Raw genomic sequence first — 14,855 nt, 5'->3', positions numbered from 1 at the left:
CTGGTGACCGACGTTTCCTTTCTGTCCCCTCTCCAAGACTGATGGCTGGGAAGGGGGGAGTGGTGGAAAAATGTCAACTATGGGCAGGGTTGGTAAGAAATGCCACAGATACTACCAGATTTAAATAAGCATTTAATTAGGATTTCATTAGTATTTAATATTGCTTTTTCAATTCCAAAAAGTTAAATTTTCACTTTTTAGCAGATATTTTAAAGTACAATATTAAGTTTATACAAAATGAGCAATTAAGCAAACACCATTATTTCACATTCTTCAAAAATACAAATTCATATTTATTCTTTTTTGGGTTTGGAGGTTTCTTCCTTTGGAAGTACTGAACCTGTAACGTTTTCACATCGCTCAGTGGAAGTCCGTTGTTCCCATGTTTCACACTTACTTTTACATAATCCAAATAAAACTATTTGGGATTTTAAAAGTTGTCACCAAGACCCCGGCCAATGATTAGTGTATGTCAAAAAAAAAAGGGCTCTTGGGGGCTCTTGCCTTTCCTGGCTAGAAGATCTGAGCCAGAAATTCAGCAAAAATCTGTTTCCAGCCACCCTCCCCAAATAGGGACTAGAAAGAGTTCACAGGAAAAGGGAACAGACACCTTGAACTCTGACCCCCACCCCCACATTCTCCAAAACACAACGAAGGATGTAGACTGTTGAGTCAAACAGCCCTTGGGAGGCCTGAGAGAACAGCAGGAAAAGGGCAAGAGAAAGCCTCTGACTTGGCACACTACGAGGATAACAAGGATATTGCAAAAAACACCCCTGGGTTTTGGTGCAAAAAGGTTTTATGAAAAATTTTCCCATAAGAAAAAGTAGAAACTGCATTGAGCTGAGAAAGTGACACTACATTATCACCCAATTTTTGGCCCAACAGGCACACCACCAAAAGGGCAGTGTGTGGTTTTAAACCTCAATTCCAGTAAAAAAAGCTTGTACTATGTACACATTGACATAAAGATCCAGTTTAATTTGCATTTTTCAGTGCAGACTGAGAAGCCCTCTCTTGAACAGGAGTAACAGTGAGAAATGCCCAGTGGTCGTCGGCTTCCCCAAAGGGCATCAGAAGAAATACAGGACCGTTTCCCTCCCTAAAAAACATGCAAGAGGAAACAGGCCAAAATGGCTAACCAATCAGAAATATGCTTCAGTTTTGTTGCCTCCACCCCCAAATATTAAGGAACAGACAATTTCTGATCTATGTCACAGCAGAACTATTTGCATATTGGATCTATGAAAATCTTTCTGCTTTGGCTGAAGTATATTCTAAAACTTGTCTATTCTATAGCCTGAGAATTGAAGATAAAATGGGAGAGGTGGAGTAAAGGAAGAAAGCTGATAATGATTCATGGGACATAATGTTTGTTTATAGGATTTAATGAAGGCTGGAGGCCTTTTTGCTTAAGGAACCAACACAGGTAGTATGGGGAGCAGTATGGAAATGGCTCATGTTGCCCCCTGCCACCCATGCCTCCCCAAACATATTTCTGATTGGTGGTGTAAGACAATTGTAAACTCTTGAGAAATATTGTTGCAGTTCCACAAATCAATGGTTTCAATGACTCTGGAAAAGTCTTTAAGGACAATGGATGTGATTACAAATATAAAAGTCTAGAAGGTGCCAGGTTTCTACCTAGGAACAATCTGTTCCTTCCTTTCAGGCATCATTTTGTAATGGTGAAGAGGGAAAAGATGGCGAGAGACCAAGAAGTGATGAAAAAGGGCCTCAACAGTCAGCAGAAAACAGGACCCACAGCAGTTCTTCAGAGAGCCTGAGGGGGCGCCCTGGGGCACACAGGGAAGGCTTGCATAGATTGAGCGGTTGCTGAGAATGCATAATAGTGTTTCCCTATGGACAGTCTCACAGCACAGGGCTGATTGAGCGGAAAAACGCGGCCAGGCCAGGGCCACATGGGACAACGACCATCAAGCTACACATATTGCACCAAGGTAAGTGCTTTTCTTTTCACACCTCAATTTAACTTTTTATTCTGAGCAAAAAATAAAACTTTGTGGAAAGTATATATATGTATATATACACACAAAAGAAATTGCAGCAATCGGGTTAAAGATAAAATAACCTAAAGTGCTTTTTTATTTTATTATTTCTTTAATATACCAATATGAGGTTCTGCAAACTTGTCCCTCTGGACACATTCAGCATTATACAAAGTCTCTCAGGAAAACCCACCCACCCTCCAATATCCCCATCAGTCCACAGCCTTGACCCTGAAAATAAAACTCTCCGATCTACCAACTATCCCAGAGGTGAAGAAGAGAAGCCCCTTGCCTTTTATTCAGAGAGATCTTCACATCTTAAGGCCCCTCCTGGGCTTTGTACCATGATCTCCTTCTAAACGGAGGTGGAATTCAATAAATGACACCACTTCTGTCACCAAACTAGTGGTGCCCCCATGAGACTGGCCAGACCCTGCCAGGAAAGACTGGGCCACCTTCCCTCAATGCCCAACCTACCTGCCTGGGAAGGGCCAAGTTCACTAAGGCAGTTTGGTGGTGCCAGCCAGTTTCCTTACCACCTCCTAAGTCCATGAACCCCAATCCCTGGTGCTAAGCACCCTTTGAAGCGGTTGTCTAATTGGAGATGTTAGTAGGAGCTAGAAGATAACGTACAGGGTGAAAATGGTTAAGTTTACTATGGGAGGGGAAAAAGGCTTGATTTTTACCTGCTAGAATTCTACAAATCCTCCCTAACCTCACCCTAGGTTCATTTCCCAAGTTTGGGAAACCACACTCACCATGAAGGTTCTTTCTGGCTCCAGCTTAGCTAGGGGCCCTCTCTTCTCCAAGGTCCTCGGCACTAGAGACCAGGCTTATGGAAGGACAGGCAGGAAAAGAGAACTGGAAAAGGAGGGAAAGAAAGACTGCCTATCCTGGGAAATAAACCTGATCTTCACAACCACTCACTGGCATTTTAAGCACATTCCTGATTTTTCAAAAGCTGATTGGATCTGATAGTCTCTCTTGTAATCTAAAGTCACCCTCAAAAGGCAGATACTTCAGCTTCTTCAACTGGAAAAATCTGTCAGCCTAAACACTGTTTAAGATGCTGCTTCGTCACCCCCGATCTTTGAGAGTGAAAAGGCCACTGACCTGGGTAGGGCCCAACATGAGCACAGCCCTGGCTAACCAAGAAGAGTCGCTATTTAAACTGTGGGTGCTTCAGATGTCCTTCCCTGGGCTCCTATTTCCCACTTCCACCCCAGGGAACCCAAATCCCAGGTGACCACAGGATGGGGATATGGGAAGGTCATTACTGCCCTCTGATACAAGCTTACTTTGGGGTCCCATCACTACTCTCTCAGAAGTTGTAAACAGCAAGGGCCCCACCTCAAAACTTCCCATGGGTGCGAGGCCCAGAGACAGCCAAGGACAACTCATGCTCAGCAGTTGGTTTTCCAGGAGGACTAACCCACTGTGTTAATAGGAAATTCCTCCTTCCTTATCAACTTCTGCTGAGGTCAATGGTCAACAGAAGCCACAATCCTTTTGGGGAAGGGAGTGCAGAAGGTCAAAAAGAAGTCAATTCCCTAGACCAGGCATGGTGGCTCACACCTGTAATCCCAGCACTTTGGGAGACTGAGGCGGGAGGATCACCTGACGTTGGGAGTTCGAGACCAGCCTGACCAACATGGAGAAACCCCGTCTCTACTAAAAATACAAAATTAGCCAGGCGTGGTGGCGCATGCCTGTAATCCCAGCTACTCGGGAGGCTGAGGCAGAATTGCTTGAACCTGGGAAGTGGAGGTTGCGGTGAGCCAAGATTGCGCCACTGCACTCCAGCCTGGGCAACGAAAGCAAAACTCTGTCTCAAAAAAAAAAAAAGAAGTCAATTATTCTGGCTAGGGTCCTGGAATGAGAAATTGGCTGCTTGTAGTTAAGATTTCTTACTGCCATTTCTCCTCATGGCAGTAACAACATTCACCACCACTGCCCTCTTTGTCTGTCCCTGAACATCCTTGCTAAAGGCAGGGAGGGCCTCTGGCTCCAAGGTAAATTATCTGTTCTCAATAATATCTTGGCTGGCCCTGAGCAATGGCTCAGAGAACAGGAGAGTGACCAATGCAGATCCCTTTACATCAGGGAATGAAAATGCAAGGCAAAATTATGGCTGCTTCCTGCCTGACACTGTTGGCTTAGAAGAGCAGCCTTGTTTGTGGAACACCACTCCTTGCTCAGGGCAAGGAAAGGGCTCTTTGGAGGCAGAGGCCTATTCTGCACCTCAGGCCATGCCTGGCCTCTGAGCTCGGTGAGTTTGGTCAGCACTCACGACTATGTTAATATAGCCTGTTGAGGGAAACTTTTCATGCTAGTATGGATTGTATCTTTTATTTTAAGAGGCAATGACTTGGAGCCAAAGGCAGACATATGGATATAATTCTATAACACACACACACAATTTTTTCCTATAACACAACTTAATGAAACATTCCAAATGAGATAACTTATTGCAACATTTCAGGCTTTTTGGTGGAAAGGGAATTTTTTTGTTTTGCTATACCCTGAGTAGAAGATCATCGTTTTGTGTTTCTTTTTTTTTTTTTTTAAATAAATCACATGACTAAGCTGAGCAAGTCACATCCTTGTTTGCACTGTATGAGGCTGTATGCAAAATCCAGAGGGGGGCAGAGATGGAGAGGGCAACCCAAAGCCTGGCTGGAACCTGGAACCAGGACACCTGGCCTGCCAATTACATGCCACCTCATATGAATTCCCTTAAATCTGCACCTTCTTCTGATAAGCAAAATGCAGCCCTTCTGCTCTGAGGAAGAAAATACCATTAAAAAGAAGGCAGACCACCAAACAGCACTGGCCATAAGCCACAAGTTCACTCTAGGACAAAACAGCGATGTTCCCCAAGGAAAATTCACTGCGATCTGCAAGCCCTGGCAACCAACCGAGAGAAAGAACCAGGAAGGCAAAGACAGTGATCATGTTGCTAGAGCCTGCTTTGCACACACGTCATCAACAGACAGCAGTCAACAAGCTGCCTAGGGCCTCTGCAGAGCCAGATCAACCCCACAGCCTGTGAGCCAGGCCTTAAGCTGCCTATTTGTGCTGAAGCGGGCTGCAGAACGACCCGTGTTATCCACCCTGAGCACCACCAACACTAAGCACAAATGACAACACCATCTCACCTGAACCCTGTCCAACTCACAGCTGCCTCACTGGCCTTTGCCACTGCCCTCTCTGATGGAGCAAGGGTCTGGCCTTCCAAGCAAATGTCAGCCTCAGATTCAAAAGACACATAGGAAGGAGCAACACCCAACACACTGAACTCTCCTGCCCGATCCACAAAGACCCCAGTGCAAGCGATGGGCAGCATCAGATTGATGGAAACCACACCCTTTCATTTAGAATTTTTATGCACACGAGTAACCTTAGTTTCCAAGTTCACATGACAACAAGCAAAAGTGACATACAGTGCAGCCAAACAGTTCACTTATAACTTAGCTTTTTTTGTTGTTTTTTTGTTTTTTGTTTTTTTCCAAAGAATAGTTCCTTAAAATGGATGCTCCTGGGATGTGAATAAAGAAAATACGTCTGAAAGGTGAGGATTTCAAACAGTAGATTTCTTCATCCTTCAAATTTCTGACCCATGATGGCAGGCATTGTACCTCATGCCTCCTGCTCACCCACTTTTCCCAGAGGTGAGCACACATGGGCCCTTCACTTGGAGAAGCTGCTGGTGAGGCCCATCTCCTCCTCCCCCTGCAGTAGTGCTTCAATGGGAATCAGATTGGACGGGGTGTCCAGGCTCTGGAGGGATAGAAACTCTGACACATCCATGGCACTTAATGTTTCTGTCTGAGGGTCTGAAGGAGTCTCTGCTTGTCGGCTTTGCTCACAGGAGGAGGGCATGGTAGAGGATGATGACCCGGGAACAGGGGCTGAAGAAAAAGTCTGCGCTGGGAGCTGCAGGCTGGGCCCATCAGGAGCCTGGGGGCTCGGCTCTGGAGGGGGTGGGGAGGAGCAGCCCTTTCTCCTGCTGGATGCCCGCTCCTTTGCAGAGTCCCGGCATGCACACTGACACTGACATGCCTCTTCTTGTTTGATGATGATCACAGGAACACTGAGGCCAATCTGCTGGACAGAGCTCCCTGCGAGAGAGGCAAGAGAGACTGCTCTTCAAGTAGCTGCAGGGGCAGGAGCATGAGGGACAGGGATACATGGACTAGGTGAGAGCAGAGTGCCATGGGAACCATGGGAAGGATGGTTGCCACACTTCGGGCTTCGTTCTGCTTTAAATTGGACCACATGCCCTCTGAGGTAAAAGAGGGACACTCCCCAGCCCGAGACAAAGTCCCGTTTCCTTAGAAAGTCACACACACGATCTAGATGCACCCTGTATTTCCAGCTTCATTTCCAGTCATTCTCCATTGCACCCTCCCTGTGGAGGCCTACTTTTCCTGACACGTTCTTTATACCCCTGGGCCTGTGGGCTCTTCCTTACGACTAAAATCCCTGGACACCTCTCTTCTGGAGAACTGACACTCATCTTTCAAGACGTAGCTCACTCCCCCACTCTCTGTAGGCCTATGCAGAGGACTAGCTTGGATGAAGCCGGTACCCAGCCTCCCGGCACACATGCACAGTGCTGCTGTTTTCCTTCCACACCTCTCTCCTTGCGGTACAGGACCTGCTTGGTTCTGCCTGCCCAGGAGACTCTGAGCTCCTTTAGGACATCTTACTCATCTCTCTTTCTCTCATGTGTTGTACGAACACTTGCTCCATATTCAGCCAGGCTTTGTGTGTCCTGACAGAGCTAAAGACCAATGGGCAGGACGAGGTGCAGTGGCTCATGCCTGTATGTAATCCCTGTACTTTGGGAGACTGAGAAGGGAGGATTCTCTTGAGCCCAGGTGTTTGAGACCAGCCTGGCCAATATAGTGAGACTCTGTCTCTACACATAATAAAGAAAAATTAGGCCGGGGGTGGTGGCTCATGCCTATAATCCCAGCACTTTGGGAGGCCAAGGTGGGCAGATCACTTGAGGTCAGGAGTTCGAGACCAGCCTGGCCAACATGGTGAAACCTTGTCTCTACTAAAAATACAAAAATTAGCTGGGCATAGTGTTGAATGCCTGTAATCCCAGCTACTTGGGAGACTAAGACATGAGAATCACTTGAACCTGGGAGGCAGGGGTTGCAGTGAGCCGGGATTGCGCCACTGCAGTCCAGCCTGGGCAACAGAACGTGACTCCATCTCAAAAAAAAAAAAAAAAGAAAGAAGAAAAAGAAAATTAGCCAGGCATGGTGGTGGAGCATGCCTATGGTCCCAGCTACTTGGGGGGCTGAGGCAAGAGGATTGCCTGAGCTCAGGAGGCCCAGGCTGCAGTGAGCTGTGATCGTGCCACCATACTGCAGCCTGAGTGACAGTGAGACCTTGTCTCAAAAACAAAACAAAACAAAGGCCAATGGGCAGGAGAACAGGGTGGGAACGGGGAGGCCTGACAACTAGTGCTTTGGTTCCACCACAGATTCACTTATAACCTTGGGGGAGTCAATTAATTTTTCTGGGTCCCAGTGTCTTAATCTATAAAATAAAGAATTTGAATAAAAGGAACTTTCAGCTCTATATGTGTCTCTGACCCAGATGCTATTTCTTCATTACTGTAATTAGAAAAGAGTCCAGTGAATTAACAACTGCCCTCTTTAGCATTAGCTGTGATTCAAAAATTTTTTTCTGGCTACATTTTAAAGCTGTATCTGAAAGGGAAAGAACTGTTACTAGTTAAAGAATGTTAAACACGGTATTTTGGCCAGACGTATACTAACTTCTAATAGTTGTGAGAATATGAAATACTCTAGCCAACAATACAATGTGAAGAATTTAACTGAGGCTGTTTAAAGATTTTTAAAGTTTTAGAAACTGGGACAAAGCAATAATTAGCTGTGCCTCAAGGGACCCACAGAGTTGCCTTCTCTTAAGGCTAACATGGAATTACATACCTGGGCTACTGGCTACTGGTACTGCAGTGGTAAAAAACACCTTCTCAACTTTAGATGCTTGCTGCTGAAAAAAGAAAAAGAAATCTCATTTATAGCCACTGTAATATGGCAGATCCCCAGGGACCTGAAGCCTCCCCAACTGTAATGGTCATCCAAGAAGACAGAAAACCCTTAGTGTTCAGGGATTTTTGTACTGAGTGATGTTTTGTTTGTGCTCTGACATGAGGTCACTGCACTGTTTGACATTCAGTGCTGACAACGTAGTTAGCTTTGTACGCTACTAGTTGGCTGGCTCCCAGCTGCCTAATCCAGTAGGTTCTGTATCCAAAGGCTCCTCCTCCTCCAAGGTTGCTTTTCTCAAGCAGATTGTCTTCTCAGAGGGATCCCAGGGCTAGCTTTCCTTCAGGCTCTCCACATTCCCTGCTGCCCCCTAGTACTTCTAAGAAAGCTGGAAAGTTCTTTTTTTTCCCCTCAGAGATTAAGCTGCATGCCAAGGACAGGTTAAGGCTTCCTCTCACAGGCAGACAGCCCTGTAAAGGCCTTGTGCTGTAAGGTGCACAGCATAGTTCAAGGGTGGGCCCTGGATTCAGCCACACTTGGATTCAAGTCCAAGCTCTGCCACTTATTAGTTGTTGGTGTTGGGCATGTGATTTAACTTCTTAGAGTCTTGTTTCCCCACCTGTAAAAACAGGAATAATAACTGCTATGGATGGAGTATCTGTCCCCTCCAAAACTCATGTTGAAAGTTAATCCCCAGTGTGGCAGTATTGAGAGGCTGGGTTTTTAAGAGGTGACTGGGTCATGAATGAATTAATTCACTCACGGATTAATGAGTTATCATGGGAGTGGGACTGGTGGCTTTATAAGAAGAGTAAGAGAAGGAGGGTGTGGTGGTACATGCCTATAGTCCCAGCTATTTGGAAGACTGAAGGAGGATCACCTGAGCCCAGGAGTTCAAGGCCAGCCCAGCCTGGAACATAGTGAAATTCTCTCTCTTAAAAAAGGCCAGGCGCAGTGGCTCATGCCTGTAATCCCAGCACTTTGGGAAGCCGAGGCGGGTGAATCACAAGGTCAGGAGATCGAGACCATCCTAGCTAACACAGTGAAACTCCGTCTCTACTAAAAATACAAAAAATTAGCCGGGCATGGTGGCAGGCGCCTGTAGTCCCAGCTAATCGGGAGGCTGAGGCAGGAGAATGGTGTGAACCCGGGTGGTGGAGCTTGCAGTGAGCCGAGATCGCGCCACTGCACTCCAGCCTAGGTGACAGAGCGAGACTCCATCTCAAAAAAAAAGGCCAGGTGTGGTGGCTCACGCCTGTAATCCCAGCACTATGGGAGGCCGAGGCGGGCAGATCACAAGGTCAGGAGATCGAGACCATCCTGGCTAATACGGTGAAACCCCATCTCTACTAAAAATACAAAAATTAGACGGGTGTGGTGGCGGGTGCCTGTAATCCCAGCTACTCGGGAGGCTGAGGCAAGAGAATGGTGTGAACCTGGGAGGCGGAGGTTGCAGTGAGCCGAGATCACACCACTGCACTCCAGCCTGGACAACAGAGTGAGACTCCGTGTCAAAACAAAAAAAAAAAAAATGAAGAGGAAGAGAGGCCTGAGCTAGGATGTTCAACCCCTCACCATGTGATGCCCTGTGCTGCCTCAGGACTCTGCAGAGGGTCCACACCAGCAGGGCGGCCCTCCAGATGTGCCCTCTCAACTTTGGACTTCTCAGCCTCCATAAATGTAAGAAATAAACGTATTTTCTTTATCAATTACCCAGTTTGGGGTATTCTGTTATAAGCAACAGAAAATGGACTAAGACAATAACCAAAAACCTCTTCAAAGGCCTCTGTGAGGATGAAATGAGATGATGCACGTAGGACACTTGGCACATGGTGAACATTCAGTAAACATTCATTATTTAAGGCCGGGCGCGGTGGCTCACGCCTGTAATCCCAGCACTTTGGGAGGCCAAAGCGGGCAGATCACCTGAGGTCAGGAGTTCCAGAACATTATTTATATTATTACTAAGTAGGACTATAAACCCATGCCCAGAAAATCACCCTTTTCGCTCTAGTATACTTCCTATTACATGGGCTAAAAGGTTTCCACTTTCTTGAAGTCTTATCTTGAGGCAGCTTTGTCTTTTATCTCGCTAAAAAGGAAATTTAAAATTGCCTCTAAGATGAGTGTGGGAGGAAAGTGAAAGCTTCTGGCTTCGTTATAGCAGATGACACTATAAAATAATAATGGAGGCTGGGCGTGGTGGCTCACGCTTGTAATCCCAGCACTTTGGGAGGCCGAGGTGGGCGAATCACCTGAGGTCAGGAGTTGGAGACCAGCCTGGCCAACATGGTGAAACCCTGTCTCTACTAAAAATACAAAAATTAGCCAGGCGTGGTGGTGCGTGCCTGTAGTCCCAGCTACTTGGGAGGCTGAGGCAGGAGAATTGCTTGAAGCCAGGAGGCGGAGGTTGCAGTGAGCCAAGACTGCACCACTGCACTCCAGCCTAGGCAACAGAGCAAGACTCTGACTCAAAAAAAAAAAAAAAAAAAAAAGGAGAAGTGAGACCCATATTTAAATATCTGAAAAGAAAACGGATGACTTGTTTCACTCAGCACCCCAGGACAGGGCCAGAGAAAACAATAAAAACCACATAGAGGCGGGCTGGGTCACAATACTGGAAAGCCCTTTCCAATGACTCTAGCTATCTAGAAATGGACATAGGCTCTCTAGATCTAGACGGGGTTGGCACCCTAGTTCTGGAATTTGAGTGTTCCCCCTGTTGAGCCCCAAATTGCCTTTCTAGTGTGTCTAATAGTAGCATACATCCACCTCTAGGTTCTCCAACTTAGTACATCCTTTTCTCCATCTAATTCCTACCCATATCTCAAGGCTGACCTGACCTGTATGGCCACCCAACAAACCATTAGTGTCTGAACCCCTCAACGCAGTGGCCAAGAGCCACCAACTCTGGGATCAATCTGCTTATGCTTAAATCCCAGCTTTGCCACTTGTGAGCTCTGTGAACTTCAGCCAGTCACTTAACCTCTCTGGACCTCTGCTCTCCATTGGGAAAATTAGACCTACCTCCTAGAATTGTTGTAATATGTTAAAATGTGTTTTGTGTGACATATAGAGCTGCAGCTATACAGAGATAGTAAAAATATCAATGATTGCTAGGGGAGGGGGAAGTGGTAGAAGGGATGAATAAGTGAAGGACAAGGAATTTTAAAAAATGTGAAACTATTCTGGATATTGTTTAATGGTAGATACATGACATTATGCATTTGTCAAAACCAATAGAACTGTACAGCACAAAGAATGGACCCTAAACTATGGACTTTAGATAATAATAATGTATCAATACTGGTTCATCAGTTGTAACCAATGTACCACACTGTTGCAAGATGTTAGTAATAGGGGAAAAAAACAAGATGATAGGGAGAAAAAACAATAATAATAATACGGGAGGGCTGGGCATGATGGCTCACGCCTATAGTCCCAGCACTTTGGGAGACGGAGGCAGGCAGATTGCTTGGGTCTAGGAGTTCAAGACCAGTCTGGGCAACATGGCGAAACCCCGTCTCTACAAAAAATACAAAAAATTAGCCAGTCATGGTGGTGGGTGCCTGTAGTCCCAGTTAGGAGGCTAAGGTGGGAAGATGGCTTGAGCTCAAGAGGTGGAGGTTGTAGTGAGCTGAGATCGCACCACTGCACTCTAGCCTGGGTGACAGAGCCTCAAAATATATAATAATAATAATAATAATAATAATAATAATAATAATAATAATAGGGGAAACTAGGGGTGGGGAAAGGGTTTATGGAAACTCTCTGTACCATCTGTTCAATAAAGTCCAAAAAAAAGTAATCTAAAAATAATGTATGTAGGTAATAACTGACACATTGCAGATCCTCAATTTTAAAAAATATATAGCACAATAAGTCCTTACACATAGTAAGGACTCAATGAATAATAGCTGTTGATGTTTTTTAAATTACCATTATTAGTATTTAATATTTAACCTACTGGTAATATTAACTTTCTTTTTGGCATTTTTAGCCTCTTTAACTAGAATATATGTTTTTATAAAAAATAAATCATGTTTTTTCTCTTTTCTGTATCCTCCAGATACTCAGTGTAGTGTCTGGCAAATATTAGGCTTTCAAAGTTGTGAGATTGGCCATCCTGAGACAATTCTTCACCATGAAGCATTAACTGAATGACCAAGTCATTTCCCTAGTCATCAAGACCAAGTACTTCCTCAGAAAATGATTCTATGATGGGCTGTGGGAGCACAAGTTAGCTCTCTGACTTGGCCACTGCTGTCTGGTGCCATCTGACTGGGTCACATCAGTCCCTCACATCAGTCTGACTCTGCCTTGAAAACAACCTTTTTCTGGAATATTCTGGGACCTCTGGAGTTTGCTGACTGCTTTTTTATACTAGATGATGTGATTAGATTCCAGTATCAGTAGGAATATTTGTTTGAGTGCCTCCTGCTAGATAAAGACTGTTTCTCTGCCTCCTTATTATAGGTACTGACCACAGCATTTCCTACATTTATACCACTTGATTATGTGGAAAATGACTAAAAGGTAGAATTACATGTTTCATGGTGGATATGACAGCCACTTTTCTTTTTGAAGTAAAAGCTTCTCAACATGTCACCTATGTAAATACACTTCACCCCACTGGGTATATTCATACATAATACTTACAATTTGTTCTTGGTTTTGTGGAGAACTGGTGGCACCATTTAATATCCATTGTAAGTTCTGTTCTCCCATGACTAGGCTGGACTGCAGGATAGCTGTGTTGGGAGTTGGGGTGATGGTTATTGTGGGATTATTAGTTAGGACAGAGTTGGCACCCAGGGGCAGAGTCTGGACCATGGCTGGCAGGGGCTCAGTAGTACTTTGTGGTGGGGCTGGTGCTGCCACAGCTGATGCCACTGCCGCTGCTGATGCAGAAGCCCCAGCAACAACAGAAAGTCCTGGTACGATGGGCTGCGGTGCCTGGGGGTGCGGAAGAAACTCTTGATGATTAGCAGCAAACTGTGTGCTGTGGGGAACAGGCACTTCTGGAGGTTGTAAGAGAGCAGGGGGGTTGCCAAATGCAGCTTGCTGGGAGCCAGGTCCTAGGGAGGGAGCAGGCGGAGGAGCAGACGGAGCTGAGGCAGGTAGTAGAGGCTGGGGTGGCTCGGAGAGGCCAGGCTGCAGTACAAGTGGAAGAGATAAAGATGCTGAATTTCCTGTGGATGGCGGAACATCACTGACTGACTCTGCATCACCATTAAAACTTTCAATCAAGGAAGCTGGCAAGAAAAAGAAATAGAAATATATATACATATCCCAAGCCTTAGATGAGCCACAAAAACAGTCATTATGGGCTAAACAAAACACAGCTGAAGTCCACTGAGCTGATCTCTTCATAGCTAGCAGGCCAGCTTTCTGTCATTTTCATTTAGTGACACCTCTGGTCAAAGTATCACGTTTCACCATCAACCTCACTTCCTAAATGTGAAGACCCAATATAGTTCTAACCATTTAAAAAAGTATCTTAAGGCTTTTCTGGAAAAGAGACTAAACATCCTTTTTTGACATGACTAGTGACTATACTTTCTGACTAATGGGAAGTTTTACAGACAAATTTTCATGAAACACAGTATGATATATGCAGCTGAAGTTTGTGGATTTGTGGGTCCTGTCCATTCATAGACAGTGTATCACATCAGAAGAAAGAGCTCACAAGGCTGGGCATGGTGGCTCACGCCTGTAGTCTTAGAACTTTGGGAGGCTGAGGCGGGTGGATTGCCTAAGCTCAGGAGTTTCAGAGCAGCCTGGGCAACATGACAAAACCCCATCTCTACCAAAAATACAAAAAAAAAAAAAAATTAGGTGGGTGTGGTAGCACGTGCCTGTGGTCCCAGCTACTCAGGAGGCTGAGGTGGGAGGATCACTCAAGCCTGGAGGTGGAGGTTGCGGTGAGCTGAGATCACACCACCGCACTCCCATCTGGGTGACAAAATGAGACGCTGTCTCAAAAAAAAAAAAAAAAAAGTAGAAGAAAAAGCTCACAGCTCCTCCCCATTTTGGTGGTTTTACAGCCAACAGAAGATTCTGGGAAAGGAGATTCTCTTCTTCAGGACTGAGGGAAGTAGGGGAAAAGATGGAATTAAACTGAAAGACCCAAACTTTCTGACCCTTTATAGAAAGCTCACTTCATTTACGCTAACTAGAATGATTCATTGTGCCTGTGACTCAGTGTGTCAGCAAGTGCTTAGATGTGAGTAGAAAGAGTCCGTGTGACAAACCTGTCTGTTGAGGATCTTCCTGAATTGCCGTATCATCTGAATTCTGGAACATTGATTCAAAGATGATTGCTGGTGAAATTGTGCTGAGGTCCTGGCCCTGGGTCTGATGGAGAGAGACAAAGATGTGAGATTGGCCATCTTGAGACAATTCTTCACCATGAGAAAACACATTCAAAGCAGCAGAACTAGAATGAAAATCTTTTGATATGCATCTTGTTTCTACCTTCTGCTATTTAAAGTAACATGTATTTTCTTAAGCCACTAAAGATTTGGGTCCTCAAATACTTTATTTTTACTTATTTATTTTTTAATAGAGACAGAATCTCACTACGTTGCCCAGGCTGGTCTTGAACTCCTGGGCTCAAGCAATCCACTCAACCTCAGACTCTTAAAAATGTTAGGATTACAGGCATGAGCCACCATGCCCAGCCCCTCAAACACTTAAAACAGGAATTGGCACACTATGACTTGCCAGTTGATTTCCTGTTTTTGTAAATAAAGTTTTATTGGAACACGGGCACATGCATCCATTTATATATTATCTGTGCTACTTTTGCTAC

At 45.2% G+C, this 14,855-nt stretch overlaps 1 protein-coding gene across 5 annotated transcripts in view; it reads right to left on the bottom strand.

Annotated features, from left to right (window-relative positions):
* Positions 1 to 4,549: 4,549 nt before the first annotated feature.
* MTF1 (metal regulatory transcription factor 1) overlaps positions 4,550 to 14,855 on the bottom strand; it is a 47,039-nt gene continuing 36,733 nt past the window's right edge. For 2 of the 5 annotated variants that reach the window (XM_009453047.5, XM_016951324.4), the window contains exons 8-11: positions 14,296 to 14,398; positions 12,701 to 13,296; positions 7,982 to 8,045; positions 4,550 to 6,130 (exon numbers count right to left, since the gene is read on the bottom strand). In XM_009453047.5, coding sequence (XP_009451322.1) covers positions 5,700 to 6,130; positions 7,982 to 8,045; positions 12,701 to 13,296; positions 14,296 to 14,398 — 1,194 coding nt within the window. In that variant the 3' untranslated portion in view covers positions 4,550 to 5,699. 5 annotated transcript variants of the gene reach the window in all.

This window comes from Pan troglodytes, chromosome 1 (assembly GCF_028858775.2).
Source record: "Pan troglodytes isolate AG18354 chromosome 1, NHGRI_mPanTro3-v2.0_pri, whole genome shotgun sequence".
Classification (NCBI taxonomy): Eukaryota; Metazoa; Chordata; class Mammalia; order Primates; family Hominidae; genus Pan; species Pan troglodytes.
Note: the sequence above shows the minus strand (reverse complement) of the source record. Positions and strands in the feature narration are given on the sequence as shown.